The sequence below is a fragment of the Periplaneta americana genome, chromosome 3, assembly GCF_040183065.1.
Source record: "Periplaneta americana isolate PAMFEO1 chromosome 3, P.americana_PAMFEO1_priV1, whole genome shotgun sequence".
Taxonomy (NCBI): domain Eukaryota; kingdom Metazoa; phylum Arthropoda; class Insecta; order Blattodea; family Blattidae; genus Periplaneta; species Periplaneta americana.
In genome coordinates this window covers 34,101,721-34,128,660 of record NC_091119.1, presented here as the reverse complement: position 1 = coordinate 34,128,660, position 26,940 = coordinate 34,101,721, and the positions used below count along the sequence as shown (strand labels likewise).

General features: G+C 38.3%; 2 protein-coding genes across 4 annotated transcripts in view; one reads left to right on the top strand and one right to left on the bottom strand.

Annotated features, from left to right (window-relative positions):
* The window catches only part of LOC138695911 (uncharacterized), a 140,799-nt gene that overhangs the window by 27,042 nt on the left and 86,817 nt on the right, over positions 1-26,940 (bottom strand). The window lies entirely within an intron of this gene.
* LOC138695913 (transcription factor Adf-1-like) lies at positions 1,071-26,940 on the top strand. The gene is made up of 4 exons (XM_069820273.1): positions 1,071-1,377; positions 17,479-17,632; positions 21,879-22,182; positions 26,641-26,940. The coding sequence occupies exons 1-4, from the start codon at positions 1,194-1,196 to the stop codon at positions 26,899-26,901; spliced, it is 903 nt and encodes a 300-aa protein (XP_069676374.1). The 5' UTR covers positions 1,071-1,193; the 3' UTR covers positions 26,902-26,940.

Genomic DNA, 26,940 nt, shown 5'->3' with positions numbered 1-26,940 from the left:
AGCAATAATAATCACACCAGAATTGGAAATAAAACGTGATCAATAAATTTTATTGTAACAGACTTTTTCTACGTCTCTAATAAAGTAACAAATAAAAATAACAACAAAATTAACAGCTATAATTAAAAACATATCCTTTGAAAAAAAAAAAAGTAGGCCTAAGCAATAATAATCCCACCAGAATTGAAAATAAAACGTGATCAATAAATTTCATTAAAACAAACTTAATTTTTCTACGTCTCTAGTAAAATATTATTATTCCAATTATTGTATTTTAGCCATTAACATTTTCATTACAACCAATAACGAACATTTCACAAGCATCAATGTGAAATACGCAACGAGCTAGCACTCGATGGAAATACGATTCAGTCCAAAGTCGACCGTGGACAGTCTATTGTTTCTAGTTGCTAACCGCTTGGAGCGCTTTATCACGAGATTTGCAAAAAAATCACCTCAAGTTTCGCGACTGTATATAGTAGACTGTGGTACTACCATAAAAAAGTATGGACACCCCTGTCATTCCTGGGAGAAAATCAATTTCAAAATTATCCAAGTGGCTTGACGCATCCCGGTTTCCCCGCCCTCACGTCACAAACAGCGTTGAATCTCGTCAGTATCAACACACGTTTATTTACACTACAGTCGACTGCTACGAGACGCGGTCACAGGGAAACTGTTCACAACAAATTCAGTTTTCTCATTAATTCATAGAACTCGGGAACTCATCACAATGATATGTTTCATTTGCATAAATTTCACAATTTACTGACCCACTGCTGTAACAATCCACGCCTTCCGTGCTAGCAGCGCGTAACAAGGGCGGGCCGATTGCAGTTGACAGCTAAAACTTGCAGACAGAAATAGGTTTATTATGACGTATTCGCGCACCGGGCAAACGAAAAATCAAGATGGCGACGTACCTACCTTCTTGCAACAAACCAAGCACTAACGGGGCGCAACGTCACGCTGACGTGTTATCGTTGGCGCCGCGACGGGGTGGGGAGTTCAAAAACACGCCGCTGATAGCTTCGACCCGTCTGCGAGCCGCAAGCACATTCCCGAGCCCCTAACGCCTCCCCCCTCCCCCGCTGCGGATACACAGACGCAGTACGTACGTGTTCATCCGTCCCGCAAACGATCAATTGCGTCCGCACGCTATTGACAGAGATTGGTGAGCTTCAAATCGCAGGATGGCTGCGCTCGGGGAAGATACCACCGCGAAGGCGTGCGGAAACGCAATTGCTTCAGACGCCAAGCTCGTGCACGAGGTCCGAAGACATCCAGCCCTCTACGACCCGAGAAAGCGGGGCTATAAGGACTGTGCCGAAATGGACAGGTCCTGGCTGCAGATCTCCAATGCACTCGGCATAAAACGTAAGTCCGAACGCAGGTGATGGTGGTGGAGGGTAGGGGAGTTTGAATCCAAAGTACAAGTCTAGAATACGGGACTTTCAAATTGCGGAAGTAGCAATGGTATATTATTCAAGACGGAAACCGCGACGTTTCGAAGGTTGAATCTACCTTCGTCTTCAAGTGAAAAAGGCAGAGTTCGGACCATTTTATTCTCTGCCTGCTTATAAATTATAGAAAATCACGACGTTTCGAAGGTAGGGGAAGAGGGCTATCCTATTCTGTCTGCTTATAATTTCTCGCTTCTCTGCTTAGACGTCGGTCAATAAAGTGGATTTAGCCATTTGTAACAGCTCTAAAGACTAGCATATTAAGTAAAACTTCACCCCTGGTGACCGTGATTATGATTATTATAAATTTCTTATTCACGACTTGCTTATTGAACCCACTAAAACTTTATTGTGTGATTTATTACATTATATAATTTGAGTTTCCTGTGTAAAATTAATGATTAAAGTACGATCCCCAGAAATAAGTTCTCCCCTGATTTCAGTTTCTCGTTGTATTAATCAGAAAGAGAAAGTACTTTGGTGCTGCAAAAAAATCTACTTCGAAACTTCTGCGTAAACAAACATTCCTTTCCAGCATTCTTGATACCAATAAAATGATTTTGGGTGTATCATATCTGTCTGTGCATAACGATTTGTCCAAAACTGCTATACGGATTTTCTTAATATTCAATATTTAATAAGTACGATTCGGATAAAGGATAGGTATCCTTAGTCCGTGCGTTTTGTTTACAAACATTAACTAGGGTTGTACTGTCCATTTACTGATGTTTTAGCTAGGGGGTGGGGGGGCGCTCTTCCCAGCAGTTAATGTTCGTAAACAAAACGCACGGACCAAGGATGCCTATCCTGATGCAGCTACTTTATCCGCACCGTATTAATAAGAATGGGTTTATTTTTCATCAGAAGACAATGACAAATCTGATATTTCGAAACGTCTACGTTTCAGGCAAAAGAAGAGATCCACTCCAATCTCTTCTAACAGGGACTAAGCCTAAATCGTCGAAGTACAAAAGCATGAAATTTAGTTAACTCCATCTCCCCATTTATCTCAGTATGAAAATAGCTTACCTTCATTTATACTTATCAGCTCCTTATGTCACTAAAACTACTCTTCCGCTGTCACGAACTAATGCACGCCTGGTAGCAACACAGAACAGAACCAACTTGACAGTATTCGTTGTCATTGTATTATATGTTTAGCAGTGATGTGACATGTTAAAACTACAGAAAAACTGTTGTCTCACCTTCCTAGGCAAAGTTATCTTACGTTAGTTAGTACTCGTGATCAAAGTGCGAATTAATGGGGGGGGGGGAAATTTTCCCCCCTGTTGGAAAGTTATCCCCCTCTCATAAATTCATATTAACATCCCTGCCAGGGGTACTTCTATCCCCCTCACTAAATATAAATGTTTTAATACGAGTATACTTTATAAAGTACGGTATAAAGCAAGCAAAGAAAATAATATTGATGTATTACCATCACGGCAAGCTGACAACAATCAATAACTTAGGAATTACACATCTTATCTTAAGCCTGCTCATGGAAATCATTATTTATTATTATGATCAAGATACAAGACAAGCAACTCAGTGCGACCAAGCGTTGAGCCGTATAAAATGAGAATAATAATTTTATGTATGGTATCTTCTATCTGGGATTCTATCCCCCTCCCCTAATCAAAAACCTTAATTCGCACCCTGCTCGTGATGGCAATTTATCTAATATCTACACAGTTTACGTATTACCATAATTCAATTTCATAGTTCTTTTTTACTCGCATTTTTTTTTTACTCGTATCAAATCAGGGTTGCCAGACGTCCTGGATTTCCCAGGATTGTTCTGGATTTTAATGCTGTGTCCTGTATCCTGGATTGAGTTGTATTTTCCCATAATATTTTGCTACTATCCATCAAATTCTTAAAATAGGCTTTATTCCTTACTCTCTTTGGAAGTTGATTGTATTGTATTGTATTTATTAACATTCCATGGTATTCATACATTGCTTCACAGCTAGAATATGAACAAGTCAAAAAACTTAATACTATTATAAAGTCTTAATTTATAGTCACAGTCTATATGAAATATAAATGCTATGTTTTATTTAACGACGCTCACAACTGCAGAGGTTTACAATATAGTCTACTAGTACAACACATAGTTTTAGTAGAAGCGTTGTTGAATGTCATGAATTCACCTACAGAATAGAAGGCGTGAGAAATAGGTACTTCTTTAATTTGGCCCTAAATAATCTTATGTTTTGAGTTTCATTTTTATATCGATAGGGAGGCTATTAAACATTTTTACTCCTTTTTGATAGCACGATAGACTTGCCGATGGAGTATGAAAGTCATTTTTTGACGTGTATTTATGTTATGAACTGTTGAATTAGTTACAAAGTTTTCACGATTACATACGAGGAAGATTATTAATGAAAAAATATATTAACAAGCCATGGGCATTATTTGTAGTTTTTTGAAAATAGTCCTACATGATTTCCTAGATTTGGCACCTACTATTATTCTAATTACTCTTTTTTGTATTAGGAATATACTGTTACTATCTGTGGAATTTCCCCAGAATATTATTCCAAACTCATTACCGAGTGGAAGTATCCAAAGTATATTGCTTTTAAGGTACTGATATACACTGACCGGCAAAAAAAAAAAAAAACCGATCACTTGAAAGTCAAGTTTAAATGTAAATTATGAAGTAATCCCAGAAATAACATAACCGTAATCATACTCAATTTAAAGATTACACTTTTATGAACTTGTGACACGTAAATTCACACCTTCCACACCAATTCTGAGTCAATGACCATCATATGTTCATAAATCTGCACTTTTTTTTTTTTTAATTTTGTAAAATCTTTCACTTAACATTCAGCTGAATATTTGTCCATTAAACTTCACTGAAAATGATGTTGATGCACAAAACTTAAATTCACACTAACAATAACTGAAACAAACACTCAGTATCTGGTGTGTCCCTCTCTGGCCCTAATTACAGCCGCTATTCTCTCAGGCATGGTTTCGATTAAGGTTATGATGTCTCTCTAGTCGATATTGTCCCATTCCTCTTGGAGTGCCACCCGCAGATCACCGAAGGTCTCCGGAACAGGATTACGATCTCGGATACGTCTACCCAACCTATCCTAGAGATGTTCTATAGAGGTAAGCGTTCACTATATCGTATCGCACTCCTCGTACGAATCGCACGCAACGGATATTTTAAGTGCAGTGCGTTCACTATAACGGCTTCACCTCATCGGATTCCCCTATCAGCTGTTAAAACATGACGTCGTACGATATTGACATTACTGAAAGCAGAGTTGAGGTTAGGTCTATTAATTACGTCTGATAGCGAATAAGAATTTGTAATTGCTTCATGCGTCTTAATTGAAGAGGAAGAAACGAAAGAAATATTGGTTACATAATATATTTCCAAGAAACGGCTTCATTACTGTAATGGGAACGCCTCAAATTATATAATTCTTCGCAATTTTCTACACGCGAAATAAGTTTTCCGTCTGCCATTTTGGCGCGACACTGAACATGGCACAACATAATAGTAACAGTTGACCAATTAAAATTGGAAAAGTTGCCCACCCGAGAAACGTGGACGGATTTGCCGACAGACGATGTAGTGAACGCGGTTACATAACAATTACAGCAAAGATAGTCTTTTTCCGATCCGTGCGATATGATGTAGTGAACGCTTACCTTACCAGGTCTGCACAAGGTTTGCGCTCTCCGAACCGGCTCACAGCTCATGAGCGGAATGCAGATATTAGCTGCGCTCTGTATAAGGGAGGATTGGAAGAAGGGGTGATCTCGTACAAAATATACACAAAAGGAAGTACTATTACGAATATTTATGAAATGAATTCCCGTTCAGTGTTTGCAAAACTATCTTGGACTAATATTAATTAATAAAGAAATATTTATTTTACAGAAATATTAGAAATTCTATAGATACTTATATGTACAATATCATTTTATTATATTTTTATTTATCAGTACATCAAAACGAGGTTTTATGCTGGTGGCAGCTGAAAGAAACAGTAGCCTACTGATCGTAATGAAACACCAGTTACGTATGTTCGATGTCTGCCTTTATTAAAGTTGATTACAGAAAACGGTTTCTCACAAATATAAATGTTGAGCCAAACATAGCAATCATTTTCACAGTCAGTCTGTGTAGTCGTGGATATTATTGCTAATGTTTAGTCTTGTAAAATTCAACCAGGCTAGTAGTATTATTCAAACGATCTTTAGACCTTAGGTCACATTGAAGATCAATAAGTTCGAGCTGTAAATCGTTAAATGTTATGTTCCGTCTTTTAGATTCCTCCATACTGTACTGTAGCAGTAGGTAAGCAACGTGAAACAGTTACTGAGAATAGGCCTACACACTGCACTCCACTAGATAACTGAGTGGTCGTTTCCCTCTCCTCTACCTATAGCAAGTCTATATCATTCTGACGTATCCTCCTCTCCGTTTCGGCGAGCGGTAAACTCGGCTCTCCCGCTCTGAAGGACCGCGCGTGTTCGTTGAGCGCTGTTTGTGCAGGTATGTTCTATAGGGTATAGGTCGGGACTCCGAGCTGGCCAGTTGAGACTAACAATCTGCAATGCATCAAAATGCTGTGATACGCAGAGCGCTGCATGTGGACGAGCATTGTCATGCATGAATATGAAATCATCTGCAATAAATAGAGCAAAGGGCACGACGTGATCGACGAGAATCTCGTTGATGTAGCGATGAGCGTTGAGACTATCATTCTCGACAATCACCAATTCCATTCGGGCCTCCATGGAGATGCTGCCCCACACCATCACAGAGCCTCCACCGAATGGCTCCTTTTCTTTTTCCTTCCTCTTTATGCCCAGGGCTGCTCTAGAGCTACCATTAGACAAAAGCTGGTGTTGCCGACTGGATGTTTCAATGCTTTAAGGACTTAATTTACTTTAAATTATATAACTTATTTGTTGATGGAAGGTCCTTAACGAACAGGTTTGCAACATGTGAGTTACGGGCGGAATGCCATAATTTATTAGAATTACTCAATGATATTGTTGGCATTATCAGACACGTAGAGTAGACTTTTGTATTATACTGTGTCTGCTATTTCGGGCGCTTCGTTCAAGAGTTCACATACTTTATTGCATATCTCTGAGTCGCCTGACAAATCGAAAGCCTTCATACACACACTGTTTGCACTAGCATTGTGTACAACTGTGACAGCATGCTTCGCATCATGGGTTCGTTTCTCGACGAATCAATGAGTATAACCAAATCCGGATCAACGTATAATTGTTTAGATACTTCGTATTCTTCGCCAAGTACTCTGAAATAAAATTTTGTCCAGGGGTTGGTACAAAGACGCAGTTTCTACAGCAGAGTTTAAAAAAGGTTTTCTCTCCGCAAAAAGGGATGTTGCAACCAAAAATGAATTTTGCAACTGCTAAGCCGATTTCTCTTTTGACGTAGAATAGCTACGTCTTTACCCGCACCCGTTCCAAGATCAGTGGTAAACAAAATACAGACAGAATTTCAAATGTTTACTGTAACAAAACAGTAACAGGCTATGAACCAATGTAACACAATGTGACCACGCGTAATGACGCCACCTCCTCTCGCTACGGGCATGAGGGCGCCGAAATTTCGTAAAAAAAAAAGCCGTGCCGCGCGGTCTATTTCAGTAATATCTCGGCATCGAGAGTAACTACAGAACTGTGCGGCCGAAGAACTACCAGCATTATATTGTTGAGATGGCCGATACTTCAGTCAGTTATGGTTGAGTTATCGTGGCAACCAACTTGCTTCCTCAGTCTCCCTCTAGATCATACATGGGCATAATTTTCGGTTACGTGAGGCACTCGATTTGAAATAGTTTGTTTACTAGGAGAGGAGACTGCAGAGTAGGATGGGAAATATAAACTGCTGTGACCTGCGTCACCTTATCGTAATCGCTAAGGCGGTCAGTGGCGAATTGTTAGGAAAGCGCTTGGTTAACGTGAGAGACTCGAAAACTTTTATTCAATTTGGCAAATTAATTCGGCAGCTTTAATCATAAACCTCTTTACTATTTCTCCATCATTGAATTGATTTAAATCACAGGCGAGAAATTGCGTAACTAGCCAATAATATTCCATCACGTTGTCTACGTTTATTTTCTTGAATATTCTGGCGTTTATCAAGATTACTTAATAGATTTGCACGTTCTCGACCTAAAATAATTTCAGAAAATCATATTTCGTTTTCTACGCACATTTGATATATTTTTTTATAAATTTATTTTGGAAATAATACGTACAAACAACATTTAATTCCTCGTACTTTTTAATGCAGCGTGTTTAAGGTATAATGTCGTATTTAGTATAGCCTACTATGTAAATGTTTATATCATAATTTTTCTTCGGCATAGTACGAAAAAATAACATTTAATTTGTCTTACCTTCTAAATCAGCATGTTCTTTATGACATAAGGAGTAATGTCGTTGTATATTAAATTTATTAATGCTTAATAGGATTTTCGAGCATAATATACATCTAAACAGCAAAAAACTCTTCCTCCCATTTCTCATGAAATAATCGTTTTCTAGCGCGTAAACACTGATCTGATAATGCCATTATGCCACCACTGATATTGCTTATGAAACTGATATAGAACCTTCCCACGCCTAGGAGCTACGTGAGGGAGGAACGGGGATTGTGAAGATGATGTCACTCAGAGCTATAAGCTCTGTGAAGGTTAGTGAGGCACCAATTCTCAAGTGAGGCACAATGCCCATCCTTGCTTTAGATGGACATAGCGCTCTTGGATGCGTTTTGTCTCACCTCTGAAAACGCATCATAGCGTGCGAGTGCCTTAGATGTTAAGTTTCTTAAGCGGCCGAGCGCGAGTGCAAGGAGATGGGTTTTGAATGTTTTAAGGACGCGGACAATACACAACTACAAATTATAATATTATAAACGATATAATGAATGCATTAACTTTGAAAAGATGTAACTATACTTCGTCCCATAATTTCTGACAAGAGAAGTAAACATTATCGGCAGAGGAGAAAAGTATAATTGCTATTCAACCAACGGAAGAGATCTCATTCCACGCTCGTCTTGAAGTTGGGCGGTCTGAAGTGTTCTACCCCCGACCAACTTCAAGACGAGCGTCGAATGAGATCTCTGCCATTGGTTGAATAGAAATTATACTTCTCTCCTACTCTGCCGGCAATGTTTACTTTCCCCGTCAGACATTACGGAACGGTTTCCCGATTTTTTCCCCTTGAAAGTAAACGTAATTAGCCGTGTCAATTGCGCATGCGTAACAGATCTATGACGTATCAATCATATGCCAGCTGGGCAGATCCCGCCTGGTGCCAGTAGCGTGGCAGCAGTGGTCCGAAATGGAAGCTCTTATTCCTTCTCCCGCCGCCTGCGAGGTTCGGTCGGTGATAAAGTTCTATAACGCACAAAGCATTGCGCCAATTGAAATTCATCGGCGGCTCTGTCAGGTCTATGGGCCGAACATTTCTCTCTCTCTCTCTCTTCTTCTTGCACCTCAAGAAATTCCTGTCCTCCGGTGAGTGCTTTGGCAACGACGAAGAGCTGAAGACGTCTGTCACACGCTGGTTCCATTCACATGCGGCAGAGTTCTACGACAGAGGGATACAAAAGTTGATCCCACGATACGACAAGTGTCTCAATTCTGATGGTGGCTATGTTGAAAAATAGCTGAAACATTACTGTACCTGTTGCCAATAAATGTTTTCCTGAAAGTATGGGTTCTTTTTTTTTTAATAGGGACACTTACTTTCTGGATGCGCCTCGTACCTACGCTCTACACTGTTTTGTGCAACGAACGATGCGAATTGTCAGCTCACGAAAGAAATTAATGTACTCATATGCAAAACACTATTTTAAAATGATAACTGTTTATATTATAAGAAAAACATACATAATTGTTTATAACTTTTAAACAGAAATAGGCATATATAGTAAATTGTAATTTTAATTAATAAAACATTGCAAGAATATCACAACAATAAAAAACTATAACTTTCCTTCAAACATAAAAACAATAAATTTTACGACTGTAATATTCAGCAGCCTTCTTTAAATTTAGGCTCACAATGAATATAGGCCTATACATACATTTTAAAGTCCTCGAAGGAAAATGTTTTCCCTCTTTCGGATAAGCAATGATTATACGTATTTCAGGAAACTTATTTTTTCAACTTCACAAAAAGTTACTCATGCATACATCTTTGTGTGTATTGGCAATACCCTCGTCCACCAAAACATGCAAACCTTTACCAATTATAATTGTGTCAGGTAAGGTGGGGTGGGTTGTGTGTTTATGAAGTCGTCGTATGTTTCAGTTTCCTATACAGGTCGACAAAAAGAACAGTTCCAATCAGACTACTAATCGACACCTTTCTTCTTCTTCTTCTTCAACTTCCCTCGTATACCATATCGTGGTGTTAAGGTAAGCGTTCACTACATCGTATCGCACGCATCGGACGAATCGGAAAAAGACTATCTTTGCTGTAATTGTTATGTAACCGCGTTCACTACATCGTATCGGACGCATCGCCTCTCGGCAAATCCGTCCACGTTTCTTGGATGGGCAACTTTTCCGATGCGTGCGATCATGGCCTTCTTTAATAAATCAATTTTAATTGGTCAACTGTTACTATTATGTTGTGTCATGTTCAGTGTCGCGCCAAAATGGCAGATGGAAAACTTATTTCGCGTGTAGAAAATTGCGAAGAATTATATAATTTGAGGCGTTCCCATTACAGTAATCAAGTCGTTTCTTGGAAATATATTATGTAACCAATATTTCTTTCGTTTCTTCCTCTTCAATTAAGACGCAAGAAGCAATTACAAATTCTTATTCGCTATCAGACGTAATTAATAGACCTAACCTCAACTCCTCTGCTTTCAGTAATGTCAATATCGTACGACGTCATGTTTTAACAGCTGATAGGGAATCCGATGAGGCGATGAGGTGGAGCCGTTACAGTGAACGCACTGCACTTAAAATATCCGTTGCGTGCGATTCGTACGAGGAGTGCGATACGATGTAGTGAACGCTTACCTTTAGGGGATTTCCTCGGATCCATCTACTATAGTGTACTCTATCTTCTGTCAGTCTATTTAACAGGCTCCATGTCTTTCTTCTCTTAGATTCTATTCGTATTATTTCTTCTTCCCATGTTGTCCTTGGTCTTCCTACTGGATTTCTTCCTATGGGTCTTGCTTCCATGAACTGGCGTACTTTCCTATCTACTTCCACCCTTTTAACGTGTCCAAACCATGACAGCTGTTTATCTTCTATTGTCTTTTGGATTGATTGTATTCTAATCGACATCTATCCATGTTATACCACCGGTGATCTTTTTCTATTGTGTTATGCGCGGACTATACCGAACTATGCCGTGTACGTGTGATATCAGCTATAACCAATAGCACAGCTAACCTGTTTTCTTCACTCGGTAACAAAACGCTCGCCTTTAGTTATAACATTAAAAACATGTGACTCGGCAATTCAAACGCATCAGTGGAGAACCACCACTGACCTACTTGTATTGCAGACACCCAGCAGAAGGTTCGTCACTGATTTATGGAACTTATAAAACTCGCTTCTTTACACTGTTATCAGAAGCCACAAACCGAAGGGAAGAGAAAGATCCGAGTTCTCTTTATCGATTATTTAACCAATTACGGTGCATCAACTATGCGGATTTTTGCATTCGTGGAACTAGTGATAACACGATTGAATTCAAGAGCAGTGTTGCCAACACATAAATTGTATTCCCATCAGTCTAACGCCTGGAAATACGTCAGAATCCGTCAAAATTTAAAAAAAAAATACCCACTCAATATATTTGTATATAAATAAAAAGCAAATTTTAACACAACTTACTTACCAGTCTTGATTAAAATAATAATTTCTTAACCTCTGACTTAGTTACTATGAGGCAATCTGAAACGGGATTCTTTAACATGGCACGATACGGTCCAAAGAAAAAGTAAAACCCTCCAAAAATCAAACAATTGAAACGACAGCAGCTAAAAAAAGTCAAAAGACGACGTAAATCGTAATTTCCGCCAGAAAATCCGTCACCCGTCAAAGCCATTCTTTTCCCGTTCGCTACTCCGTCAGTTTTGACGGAATTTCCGTCCAGTTGGCAACACTGTTCAAGAGATGAGTGCGAGGAATTATAGGTCTCGCAGGCAGGGAATACCGACGGAAGAAATGCGAATCAAACAATGCGATAAGGAAGAGCGGGCGACAGGAAAGGTCACGAGATAACTTGAAAGATATTCAAGAGTACAGTCGGAAGAGAAATGACATCGATAGAATCAGTCTTGCGTTCTAAAGGTAAGCGTTCACTACATCGTATCGCACTCCTCGTACGAATCGCACGCAACGGATATTTTAAGTGCAGTGCATTCACTGTAACGGCTCCACCTCATCGCCTCATCGGATTCCCTATCAGCTGTTAAAACATGACGTCGTACGATATTGACATTGCTGAAAACAGAGGAGTTGAGGTTAGGTCTATTAATTACGTCTGTTAGCGAATAAGAATTTGTAATTGCTTCATGCGTCTCAATTGAAGAGGAAGAAACGAAAGAAATGTTGGTTACATAATAAATATGTAAGAAATGACTTGATTAATGTAATGGGAAAGCCTCAAATTATATAATTCTTCGCAATTTTCTACACGCGAAATAAGTTTTCCGTCTGCCATTTTGGCGCGACACTGAACATGGCACAACGTAATAGTAACAGTTGACCAATTAAAATTGACTTATTAAAGGAGGCCATGATCTCACGCATCGGAAAAGTTGCTCATCCGAGAAACGTGGACGGATTTGCCGAGAGGCGATGCGTGCGATACGATGTAGTCAACGCGGTTACATAAGAATTACAGCAAAGATTGTCTTTTTCCGATCCGTGCGATTCGTCCGATACGATGTAGTGAACGCTTACCTTAATAGTTACATTACGACTTTAGTTTGTTCCATTGCATGTGAATATGTGTCTTGTATCGCACGGCATTATTTCATTCGTAAACATATCTTGTGCGTTTAATTAGCTTCGAATTTTTCTCTTGTTACGTTCTTTATTTCCACAGCGATGTCCTCATTTGTTCATCTTCTTGGAAGAGACAGTACTTCCATCGGCCCGTACCTCTCGCCCCCCCCCCCTCGGCGTGCCTACATACACACGTAAAAACAGACAGCAACGCCACCACTGCTTTTCGGTAATCGTTCCTTGCGCGAGCTATACCAAGGGATTCACCTCACAGTTGGATAAAACCTCATGCAATCAGTCCAGCGAGACCCGAATCACGACCGAGCGCATTCTCGGAACATCAATCAGCTTGCTAACTTCCTAATCTACACAAATGGTCGTGGGTTCTGTTAGATGCATCTTTATCTCATTTAATATTATGAAAACCAACAATACTTCTTCGAGCGTCTCTTTTATTTTGTTCAACATGGTGACATGAGCTTAGAAGAACCTGCCTTTTGAAGGATGTACTGGAAGGAATGGTAAACGGGAGAAGAATTCGGGGCAGAAGAAGGTATCAGATGATAGACTACATTAAGATACAGTATATGGATCATATGTGGAGACAAAAGAGGAAGGCAAAAAATAGGAAAGATTGGAGAACTGGGTTTGCAGTGAAAGACCTGTCCTTGGGCAGAACACTATGAATGGATGAAATGGTGGCTGAAACCGAATCAATGAAATAATTTTGAACGCCATGAAATATTGCATCTGAAATTGCAAAAGTGTTATGTGGTCACACTGATCACGCAATGGCACTGAAATTTGCCCTACAATTTGACAATTTATTACACTTGATGTGTGTTTTCTTTGGGATCTGGAAGCTCTTGTTTCACCAAAATGCATGCTGTGTCTATCGAACAAAACATGACGTACGTATGTTCTAAATCTCCCCCCCCTCTCTCTCTTGTTGATGTTTCGCTAAATCTCCCCTCCCCCCTCCCTCTCTCGTTGATGTTTGGACTCTGACTAATGGAGTCCTTGTTTCAGTGTTAGTAAATATCGGTAACGCAATCTTACAGATGATGTCCTTTGATGAGAGTTCATGAATCTTTTCGTCACATAGAAGCTGGTTAACAACTGGTAGTTGCTAATTAGGTTTGTTCCAGCAATCAATTCAGAATGCGTTACAAACTAATAATACCGCTACCGAACATGTTTTGACGCATGCGCTAGTTGACTATGTTGGAACGTTTCTTGAATTGTTCTTTCACCGGCTTCAGAGTTTCTTCTCGTGTTAAAATTATATTCATCTTCTAAACTTAATTCGTCATAAAATACATCATTATCACTTTTCAAATCACTCATGATCGACTATTTTTTTTTATTTTAACCAGCCCAGTCTCGAAGTATTTTAACCTTAACCTCAGATTAAGCCATCTGTGCATGCGTCAGCAGTTCAGAATTCCCAGTTTCTGCTCTTAATTGAGAACCAATTTCACTCGTTCCGAACGAGTTCCAAAGCATGTTGGAACAGGAAACTGGGAGTTCAGAATCAGTTCAAGTCTTGCTGGAACGCACACTGAGATACTGCGCATGAGCAGGCAGTTCATAATCGATTCTGAACCGTGCTGGAATCAGTGAACTAAACTGGAGGCACCACTGCAATGCTCTTTCCTGTCTGAAAGCGTGACTGTTGGTGAGGGTATTGCCCTCTCTTTCTAACTAATGTGTTTCAATGAGTCTTTCGTGAGGTTCATATTGCACATGCGGAGTAAGCAATAAAAATACTGTTATTGTGTACGATAGCACTCACTGCAAGAGAGACAAGGACAACACTATGTTAGAATGAGATAGCAATGCGCTCAGGCGCTCAGCATTCGCGTCACGCCTTTGAAGCTTTGAGGTGTGCCTCCTGTTTGTATAGAGCTCACTGGCTGGAGCAAACCTATTAATTCCCTGTGTTATTCAAACTGTTTGTTCCTTTGAAATAGGTTCAACTACGACTTTTACATCCAAAGGGCCAAATGCTAGTAACTCACCAAGAAATGCATCAATTTTGCGTTTGTTTCAGTCTCCACATTCCTCAAAACTGCTAATGATTACCTGTTTGGATGATTTTCATCTTACATTCAACATTTTTGTTGAAAAACTACTTTGTAATAACTCTTTCATAACACAATCTTCTTCTTACAAAATTAAAATTCTGGTCAAACAATTAATTCTATCTCTCAACAATTAAAAACAATCTGCTTCACTTATACGGACAACTATATCGCGTCCCACACCTCCACTCAACCAGGGTTGCCAGATAAAGGAATCGCAACCGTCGTACCAACTTATGAAAATTGCGTACATTTCTCATATATATAATTCTAGTCCATCGCTGTGTAGCAATGGTTAGCATGTCTGACCGTGAAAAAAATACGAATACGACTGTGGTGAGGGGGGGGAAAATCCTTCACTGTTCAAAACATTTCATTTTTTCCCATGATGTATAAGCAAATTAAAAATATTATTTTCTTGCCTTCATGCTGAAAATTTGTCTGCCATGTCTAAAATGTGGATTCTCCCACTTTCTCTTCCTACTTAATAAGGCAAGATCGCACAGTGTCTTGGCTCACAGATCTCTTACGTAGGAACGAATCATTTTAACTTGCTGAATGATCTCTCACAGCTGGCAATGGAAACTGAAATTGTTAACATTATTTGTGTCGCAATGCGCAGATTGGGAAAACCGTCGTCTCCATATTGCACGATGAAATCGAGAAACCCTTCAAGGCTTGAAATTTTCGCAGTTCGAGTCGAAAGTAACATTCTAAAACTAAGGTAAAAACACAGTCTAGTATATACAGTCGCGAAGCTCAATACGTAGTAAATATGCAAACATTAGATAGTTGCTCACCACTAGGATCGCTAATATCGCCTCATTACAGGCAATGCAAAATAGTACCGTCACAGTCTATTGTTTCTAGCACCCTCAAAACTCAAGCTTCGTGACTGTATATAGTAGACTGTGATAAAAAGGTAAAGTCATTCCATAACAGGCCATGGAGGACCACAGGCTGGCGGAAGGTCAAGACTCCCACTTGTACTATATTTGTGCTTAAATAGCTTTAGTTCTCATTAACTTACATACAAAATAAAAACATATAATTTTTTACTCAAAACATTTCGGGTATTTGAAACAACACATGTCCACGAACTTTAGGGAACTCTGGGAATCTCAAATATAATTAAACGTCTCTTTAAAATATTTAAAAATATTGCAAATCATATGAAAAACTCACCTTAAAAAGATAAGAACGTAATCCATTATTTTATAACTTACAGGCGGTTTTCTCAAAACTTATATACCATAGCTAAGCACATATGCAGTTTCTTTTATTATCATTATTATTTCGCTTTTCATTTGTCTTAAGTTTTCTCAAAATTAATTTTCAACCACGGCGGACTTGATGCTTCCTTCGCTTCTTTGTATAAGCGAAGCGAGCATCAAGTCGGCCGTGTTTCAACAAACAAAATATTTCTTTCAGCTTTTTTGCAGCCCCCTAGCATTAACGCCCAGTGCAAATGCCTCACTTTCCTCACCCTAGATAATGATGATGATGATGATGATGATGATGATAATAATAATAATAATAGAAGAAATGCGCACGAACATACAATACATAAAAGTTTTGGGCTATCACTCATTTAGAGCAGCGGTCATCAGAACACTGCATTCTCGGGCTTGCGTCTCTTACCCGCGGACAAGACACTGCCCTAGCGTGCATTCGTGACTGCTGGCAGGTATGCTATCTGTCTATCCTTTGTCCACGACGAAGCATATTTCCTTACCCTCCATGCACTCTACCCATTTCAGCGAGTGCTGACGACCACTGATTTATAGGGTCTTTGTCCTCTTTGTCCCATCCTAGATAAGCCACTGCAGTATTCCAATCTCGCCTTGCTTACAGCATTTACATGAGTTACTGACAGGTCTACTGACTTCACAGATTTCATTATTATTACTTTTTTATTTAACTACTGTTCTATTATGCAGCTGCAAACATTTTACCGATTCTCTGTTCCCCCTCAAAATTTTACAAACCTCAAGCCAAACAGTGTTAATCATTGCATAACGCTATTCAGAGCTGTAACTTGTAAAACAGGAAAGATATGTTCTGACTGATATGTACATCTATTTAATTATCAGGCAGTACATCTCACTTGACTATATGTGTCAGTGAAAGAACGAATTGTTTGTGTATACCTGAAGTCTGATTAGTGTAATTGTTACTAGAGTCTGTGTGATGTATCTTGTCTCACTGTGAAAAGAGAGAGAAAGTAGATATGTCTTACTTCGTCTGTGTTGTTATGGTGATGGGGGAGTGGAGCGGTGCCGCCCATCCATCCAGTGTCGGAAGGGACTAGTTGCTACATTCTGTAGCTCAAAATAAAATAACAAAATATCTCTCTTCATACTGTGTAGTTCCGTCTTGTCTTGTCTTGGCTTGTCTTTCAAGAAAATAAGTTCCGGTAGCCTGTACAATAACTGGGTTTTGAAAGGAATCCTGAAAATTTACAACCCTCCTATAATCTCCACCGTCATTTGAAGGGACTTGGTTTTATTGCTACTGAGACAAGATAAACCTTACCAGGTATTTCGAACTGGCAGATCAAGGTCAAGCAATGGACTCCATTTGACCCGTGTGCTTACCCCCAATCCTGGATCATTCTCCTAAAGTCAGTTGGGACAGCCGGGATTACCAGTGCTTCAGTTCACATTTCAGTTCAGTGACTCATGCGTGGTTTATACATTTGTACGTGACCTTGACCCACCAGTTCGAAATGCGCTGAGTATAGTCAGCAATGTATGCAATGGAGGGGAAAGGAACTGGCCACCCTACCCCATTATCTCCTGGCTTGTTGCCTCATGAGTGATGCCTTATTAGTGTCACGAGTTCCAATCTGTCTTCGGACAGTTGACTAAATAATAATAGCCTAATCTGTAATATGATATTCTATCTTCATTTCAGCTCTAGACGCAAAAAACAGATGGAGAAGTCTACGTGACAAGTTTGTACGAGAAAAGAAGCGCCTAGTACTGGATGGGGAGGCTTCTTACTCCAGAGATCCATGGCCTTTATTAGATGACATGTCCTTTTTGTGGGACTTCATCAATCACAGAAAGTATGTGTTATGGTTAGAAACTCTTTTTAAGGGGTTTACTATAGAAACAAATCTTATAAGATAGCCATTCGTATATCTGTGGTGTTTGGTCAGAACATAACTCCAAAAATTGTCTATTTCTTAAATGAAAGTTTTATTTCGTTTGTATAGTCATAGTATGTCCATCTAATCTTATGTTATTTTCATTCATATTTGTATGTAACCTAGAAAATTATGATTTGTATAGAAAAAATGAAAATAAAAATGCTTGTCAAAATAGGCTTTTTGGAGTTACAATGTTTTGATTTAACATCGCAGATATAGTAGCAGTAGTATCTATTGCCCAGGCACTTGGAAATTCTCCATTCGCCTTCTAACTTCCCAGTACAATTTAAGAATCCGAATCCAGAAGATATGATGCCAAAGTTGGACATTTTCGTAATTGTTCTCGATTCATTAAATGAGGGGTTTGGGGGAAAAACCAGACAGTTCCAATTCAATACTTTTCGAGATAATGAAGAAAAACTTACTGCCAAACAATAAGCATGTACAGAAGAAGCAGGTCCAAAATGCATTATAACTGTGAATGTAATTCTTGGAACTACCTGGTTCTTCGACCAAACGATAGAGCGTATTTTTTTGTCCTCTGTGCATAAATAACTCAAAAATGAAAAAAATTGGAATTGCCTGGTTTTTCCCCCAAACCCCTCAAATAGTCTTCTAAGTTACACAGGATGCATTTTGGTAAACAAAAAATGTCAATTTTAAACAGGTGTGCTGCTAAACAGTCATGGCCAGTTAGCATTCGGAATTTTGCTACTGTGCCATGTTGAGGAGAATCAGGTATATGTTCTTTTTCAGTAAGCAATACTGACCGAGTTTTATTATTACTGTTTTCTTGATATGTCTTTAGAATTTTGATTTGAAATTGTGTTTGTATGAACAATTTGGCACTGATACGATATCATTTTCAAGGGTACTTGCAATATTTTAGTTCCTTTCTTTGCCAAACAACATACTACCACAATGAACAGGGATCCATTGGAGCTACAGGTTTTTATTTTGTTTTGCCAGTATGTATATGGATGATTGAATGTCTGCGATTTTGGAATTTATAGGAATATTGATTGAAGCTATGAATACCATAGATATAATATACACAAATGACTTCGTAGCCTATTTATGGCTTAATTTTTATATAAAATGAGCCAGTTATGTACCTCCACACTTTTTCCCGAGGTTCTCTCTTTGTCATCACCATTAAAATTTCATTTCACTCATATTTTCCATTTCAGTGAACTCTGCATATCATGTCATCAAAGAATATGGTTTCAGTACAAGGTGTACAAGCTTTTGTGATGTGAATTGAGGTTACCTGCTTGAATGGGCGGAACCTAGTGGCATACCAAAGTGTTCTCTGTGATAAATATAATGAACACCTTGTGGTGATACTCGCTAGCATCCAAGGGATGGTCCTACAAATCGAAAGCTGGTATTCATCAATGGTCAGTGATACCTAATGACTGTTATGGACCTACCTAGATCATTTCTGCGTACCTTCTGGAGGTTGTGTGAATAAAAGATCAATTCAGGACCCGTTTTTGCAAAACTTGCTAACTGAAAAAAACTAAATTTTACAGGAGACACAAAACACTATAGTAAGCAAGTTTTCCTGTATCTCTCACTTATAGCAGAAAGCAAGTTTTGAAAAAATAATCACACTTTGACACACTACAATGAAGAGAAATAACCCAATTTTACTAAGATGCTTTGAACATCTTGTAGAGGCCTGCCTTATGTTAACGAATCCATCAAAATCTCAATTTTGCAAATTTTGCAGTTAGCAAAGTTTGCAAAAACGATCCTCAATTATAAATGGTCTGCATGCAGAATTTTTGTCAGCCACCTCTGATACGCATATGAATACGAACACATATACACACCAACGAAAGTACAGGGTTTCCGAGAATGAATGGTGGGGTTTTACAAGTTCACTGTGAAGCACGTATTATGTGTAATTGATTGAAGTTGCTTGTAATTTTTTTCAGTAACTCAGACAGTTTCTAAATAACATTAGTAAATTTTAATATGATTACCATTACCAGTGCGACAGACGTCTAAGTGAAATTCAATTTCAGCCCACACTCTGACAAGAACATCTGGCATAATGCTTGTGATTATTTGTCCGATTCTTCATTTTAGGTGATCAAGATTCTCAAGTCTTTCACTGTAGATCTCGTTCTTGACATAGTTCCAAAGGTAGAGGTCAAGATTCAGACTTCTAGCAGGCCATGGGATGGGTCCATTTCTGCCAATCCATCAGTCTGGAAATCGATGATTTAACTCTTCTTGGACATGGTTTGTGAAAAGGGATGGTGCTCCATCTTGTTGAAAGATGATTTGTATTTTCATTTCCATTTGCTATATTTGAGGAAATAGGAAATTCTGTAGCATGTTCATGCAATGGACTTGATGTTTGTTTCAACAAAAAAGAATAGGTGACTATAGGTTAAATAGGTCCGTCTTCTTGCTTATCAAGTAATGTAGAGTCTTAATTATTAACTATGTTCACATTTATTGAACTGGATTAACGTTTTCGGCAATTATTTGCCATCATCAGATCATCATAAGTATCATGTTATACACACTGAATACTGAATTACAAAATTAAGTGGAATGAAGTAATATTCGAACAGATAAATGTTACATTATAATTAGACGTGCACTGACTCAGCTGTTTACATGAACAATATCATAGGCCTAATGTTAAGATTAGGCACAAATGGAATTATGACGTGCAATAATTACATACATTATTAAATATTCATGTGGAAGTATTTTTTTTTTATCCAATGCCACCAGGTTGTCTTTTCAACATTTCTGGTCTTCTCTCCTGGCCGTAGCTTAGTTGTAACCCACTTCTGAGGTTGGGGCGCCTGGAAGGCGGAGTTACATTACCCCGATGATGTGATAGGATGATTATGATGTGGTGCCAGGAGAGGTCTTAAATCTAAACTTAACCTAAATTCCAGACCATGGACGAACACAGGAATAATCCCCTTTAAGGAAAAATTCCTGTGCTCTAACCGGGAATCGAATCCGGGACCTCATGAACTATAGCCAGAAGCTCTGACCACTAGACCATGGGGCTGGTCCATGTGGAAGTATTGTGTTCCATATAATACGTAAATTAAACTAGCAGGTTACGAACATGCTTGATGCTAAATGATTACTCTGTTTGAAAAATTATGCTATTGAGGAATACATGTACATATGTCAAGATATCACCCTGTGGCATTGCATTTTATCATAAATGTTAAAGATTGAGCACAGAATGAAATGTGAAAACAAAATGACAATATGCTATTGACTCTTCATGTGGAAAATATTATGTTCCATATGTTATGTAGGTTGAAAACAAGTAAATTAACCTATATTCACCTAATTTAATTGCTTATCGGTCTATACCACCTTTTTAAAAAAAAAAAATCTTGTTGTGCATTAGACTGCACCAAACGTTGACTTTAGGAGAATCTCTAATGTGTTCATGTATCACATGTGGATTTTGCGAGCCCCAAATTACACAATTGTGCCATTAACATAATCATTTACATGGAACGTGGCCTCACTGGAGAAGAGGAAATTCTCTAGAAATTCTGGTTCATCATCAATTCTTTGTAGCAGCGAATTCAGTCTTAAGTAACTTATCCTGTGGTTTTATTACATGCAAGAGTTTAATTTTATAGGGATGTAATTTCAATCTCTTCCTCATAACGTTGTGCACTGTTGATTTAGGAATACCTAACTGTAGGCTACAGCTTGGAACAGAGTTCTGAGGACTCTGAACACAGAACTGTCGGACAGGATGAGGTCTACAGTGAAAGAATTGAGAATATTGATCATCTAAAGTGAAGAATCAGATAAGTAATCACAAGCATTACGCTAGGTGGTCTTGTCAGAGTGTGGGTTGAAATTGAATTTTGCTTAGCATCTGTGTACTGGTAATGGTAACCATATTGAAATTTACTAACATTATTTGGAAACTGTTTGAGTTACTGAGCTAATTACAAGCACCTTCAATCCATTACACATAATACATGCTTCACAGTGAACTCGTAAAACTCTACCATTCATTCTCGGAAACTCTGTACTTGAAATTAAATGACCCTACCCTACACTCTCGACACAAATGACTACATATAAACCTGCAGAATTTGTCTCCCACATAAACATTCTCTACATCAGCTTCATATCTTGTTAATTACAGGGATGTTTACACAAGAAAAATGAGTGCCAAAGTAAGAGCCGAGTATATTCAACGTAACTTGCCACCTCTTCTACCACGGCCATCTCCAGAATGGGCGAGTGTGGCATTTGAAACGCCGGAAGCATCACCGTCCCACACCATCCATTCCACAGCTAACAGTGAAATGGTAGATTCCTCTGGAAATGCTGCAGACACTGAACCTGTGCGAATCAAAAGAGATCCAAGTGATAGGGATGATGATTATGCTGAGGACTGTCCCCCGACTTCCAGACTCAGAACTTTATTGGATCAGACTGTGCATCAGGTAAGAGAATTATTAGTGTCACTTGTATAGAGTTTTATGTATTTAAGTAATTGGATTTCGAGTTCTCCATCCCTGTCTCGACAAGAGGGTGAATAGGGAATGAATGGCTAATGCTCTTTCTGGAGACACTACTAATGCGAGTGAAAAATCTACAAGAAAAATGTTATCCTTTCCCTAGACATCTTACTTTGACCTATTTTTCTTGGACATCGAATGAACTTTAAGAATGTTTTCTTCCATGGAACAGGAAGGTGAATGCTATTGGTATTTACTACAACTCCTTCCAATTCAGAAACAACTAAGTAAACTAAAAGAACTCCAAAAGCAAATAACATTTCAATGGATACCTAGTCATTGTGGTATACCTGGAAACGAGAAAGTCTATAATATTGCAAAACAGGCAACATATTTGCAACCAAGACCTCTTCAAGTGATATCTCTATCCATTGCTTTTGCTTCAGTGAAGTCTCATTTTACAAACCTATGGGTCAACAATTGGCTCTCTTCTAACAAAGGAAAAATTTTACAGTCTGTACAAAAGAAACCAAATGACCTGGAAATGTACAAAAACTTGCCCAGACATGTTCAAACATTTTTAACAAGAGCCAGAACAGGTCACATTGTCACTCAATTGTACCTACACAGATTTCACATTTCTGATAATCCTACTTGTCTGTGGTGTAATAATCATGATGAAGATCTGGAACACATTCTTCTATACTATCCATCCATAAACCACAAAAGAAGTAAATTAAAATCATTAGTACCAGTTGCAGAAGACACAGCCCTGCAGTATATATTGACTACACCCCACCTCTGGCTACTAGCAACAGGCATCTATAATGAACACCGATCAAAATACCCCTCATTTCTCGTGAAAAACAAGAACTGAATAGACTACAGTGGACTATAGTGGACTTTATGTTGTCAGAAAACAGCTGGATACATTAACAAGATTGATTGATTACTACAACTCCTTCAAATGCGTATCCTATAGCTTGGACCGCGCAGCCGGTACTCATGGTCATACATCATATGGCAACATGAATTAAAACTTCAATACTGGAGGCACAGGCTAATAATATTACAAATAACAATCATTTGAAAAGAAGTGTCCTCACCCGTTTCACCCAAGGAGATATTGGAACTGACTTGCTTTATATTGCAAACATTTCTGGCACCTACTAATGAAATTATCTAGGGGAATTTTCTAGGCAATACCCGATGCCATTGAGAACTTCTTCAATGACCTCTGTGCATAGTCTTATTTGCTTATCTCGGACACTCCGCATTTTCCGAAATTTGTTAACTAATTTATGAGTTGGAATACGATCATCAGGGAAATTTTCTTGCAATAATCTCCCGATAGTAGCATGAGCCGATTCTGTATGCACATTATGAATCGTAAATAAACACTCAATTTGGAATAGAATACTTTGGCCTATATATTAGCCATACCTTTCTTAGCACACCACTGTACATGTACGGTTTCAACAGCTATTTAGCTCAGACTGATGCATTCCCGTACTTCCTGTCATGGATGGGCTGACTGATTACACGTAAGTGTGAAACTCATAATCTGTTCACCCTCTATTAAACAAATTGTATTTGCTTGAGCATTTGCAATGGATTTTTGGAGAAGTGATATTCTTTTTCCTTTGTTGCAGATTTTCATTGGTTTAGTGTATTTTAAAGAGAGCAAGAACCTTTAGTGATGGTGGGGGAAAGCATTGCAAGGACGGAAATAATTATAAGATTCAATAATAATAATAATAATAATAATAATAATAATAATAATAATAATAATAGCAATAATATACAAAAACAGTTAGGTGGGCCTACAGATTAGTTTGCCAGGCATTTGAGCAACCTCCACCAATATTTCTCAGTGAGAAAAACTTAAGATGCGTGCTCCATAGCCTGAATGAAGGACACAGACATTTTAGAGTGCAACTTTTCAATAATGGTGGTCCTGCCATGTTCCTGACAATGTGACAGGTGATAAGACTTGGATCTACTAGTTTCACAACGAAAGTAAGCATCAATCATCGATCTGAGTCTTGCCTGATGACGAAACTTACAGCTACTATGAGTCAGAGAAATGTGCTAGAGAAAATGTAGTGGCCACTTTCTTCTCAAAAAGTGATCACATTGGCATTATTATGGTTGAAAATGAAAATACTGTCACTGAAAAGTGGTATACTGAAGTCTGCCTTTCTGGAGTGTTCAACACATAACCAAGGACTACATAAAAGGTATTTTGTTGCATATTGACAATACTTCTGCTCAAACTGTAACTGCAATAATAATATTTATTGAGGGTACACCAGTAAAACAGACAAATCCGGCCTATAGCCCTGAACTTAAACTACCGGTATGTGATATCCATTTGGTTCCTGTTGTAAAGAATCGACCTTGAAATCACTGATTTCCAATGTTGAAAAATCAGTTTTGGGCCTTTGATGAGTTAAATTCAGTGTCAGAAAATGACTAGCGTGAGTGTTTCAAAAACTGGTTCAGGAGAATTTATCAATCTATGAAAAGAGTACTTCTAAAAGAATGGGATTGTTAAACATTGCTACAAGTATTCATCATTCCTTGTCTCAAAACTTCTCTAGTTATTTAAGCTATGTGAAAGAATAACGCTGTAATTGTATTATCTACACAGAAAAAAAAATATTGAAAATTAACACTAATAACTGCTATTAATAGACGACATTAAGATATATGGATCATATGAGGAAACAAAAAGGAAGGCAGAAAATAGGAAAGACTGGAGAAAGCTGAGTTTGCAGTGCCCTTGGGCAGAACACTAAATGAATGAAATGCTATTACTCCAGTCACAAGGCTGGTATAAGCACACCCATTATGAACTGGAAGCTGCCAGGTATTTACCCTAATTTCTTACTTGTTATATCTCCCACACAAGCTTGATAATGCCTAGTTCTCGCCATGTAAGTACATGATATTTGTCTTACAGCTGGGGAAAACCTTGGAAAGACCAATGTCCGAGCGTAGCTCCAAACTCGCTTGAGAAAAAGTTTTTCTCTGCACTTATATTTTGCTTAGCTTCGCTTTTATGTTGTTTTTTTTTTTTCGAACTTTTCTGATGGAAGAATGTTGGGGAACAGTATCATCTGAAGTTAACTATGAAAATCTTATGGGGGGAAGACTTAGATCTGGATGGGTACAAACAATCAACAGTCCACCACTGTGGAGTAACAAAACCCCATTAAGAGCGAAGGCTGGATAACTTTCAGCACTAGACCCTGGACTCATTTTGCTGGCATTATCACCTTCATCTCATTCAGAAGCTACATAACCATAGCAGTTGATAAAATGTCGTAAAATAACCAATAAAAAAATCAACACAGTGAAGTAAAGATGTAATGTTAGACTCTGAGAAATAAAGGTAGGCGCCCACTTACCAGAATTGATCCATATGGTGCATTCGGATTTTTAATCTTTGCATTATTTTAAATGGAGCATCGCTCACTTGGCCATATCGCCTCTGTTCGCATGACTGGAGTCTGATCAGAATTCTTGCCAGAGAATTCTAAATGGATTTCCATACGGTCCAAGATCGAAATACAGAATGTCATGGCAAATATATCGATTGCAAGGCCTCCAATCGCGGTAATATTGAAGATATAATGAAATGGATGACGTGATGCTTAGTTTATTAAGTTCAACAGTATGAAGAGCTTTATAATTTATGAAATTAGGATTATAGAAATGTAATAAGGAGAAATGTTATGTTTTATTTAACGATGCTCGCAACTGCAGAGGTTATATCAGCGTCGCCGGATGTGCCGGAATTTTGTCCCGCAGGAGTTCTTTTACATGCCAGTAAATCTACTGACATGAGCCTGTCGCATTTAAGCACTGTAATAAGGAGAAAGAACATAAGGGATACTAAATTAACCTGGTATGTCCTTCATAGCTTATTTAAGGTACAAGCTATTCATTTTATTTCCTGATTCAGTTCAGAACACTACAATGAAATAATGCGTTCTAGCAGTACAGTAAATTAAAACACTATTTGATGATTCATTCGGCAATGAGAACAAGTGAGCAATACTATAATAAAAATCCGAATGCAACAAACGAATTTTTTCCGGTAAGTGAGCGTCTACCTTAACTACGAGGGGGGGGGGGAAACTGATAACCTGATTAATCTATTATGAATAATCAGTTTTATATTTAATTGTTTCAGAATATTCTGTAACAAGTGAGTGTGTGTGTTATTAGCTCATAACAGCAGAACGATTTTACAGGAGAAATGAAATCCAATTGTATATTTTTTTCTAAGATGTATAGTATGACAGTCCTTGATTATAAATGAAACTGATAGAATTACACGTTTGATTTGAAGATATGATGTAGTGTGAGGATTAGAGAAAAAAATTTAAATAATTAATTAATATTTAACTAAAGTAAACAATTTATTGTTGGCAGGACGACTCCAGTGAAGATACCCCACACCTAAATCTTCATTCTGATACTTCGTCATTGCGCAGATTCAGTCAAGACGAGGATGAATTATTCTGCTTAAGTGTGGCAGCTTCTCTGCGAAGGTTCAGCCCTCAGAAGAAGGCATTGGCAAAGCTAAAAATTCAACAAGTCTTGTATGATGTAGAATTTCGTAACATACAACTTACAAACGCACATTCACAACATAACTACAGCAATGATACTGGTTTTGTACAAAATTCGTAGATTGAATAAAATGTTCTGTAAAAATTCTCTCATTTGCAC

Excerpts from the sequence above, each read along its gene's own strand:
- LOC138695913 (XM_069820273.1), top strand. The coding sequence starts at position 1,194 with ATGGCTGCGCTCGGGGAAGATACCACCGCGAAGGCGTGCGGAAACGCA. Across the intron at positions 1,378-17,478 it reads CAATGCACTCGGCATAAAAC|CTCTAGACGCAAAAAACAGA; the intron begins GTAAGTCCGAAC and ends TCTTCATTTCAG. Across the intron at positions 22,183-26,640 it reads TGGATCAGACTGTGCATCAG|GACGACTCCAGTGAAGATAC; the intron begins GTAAGAGAATTA and ends TATTGTTGGCAG.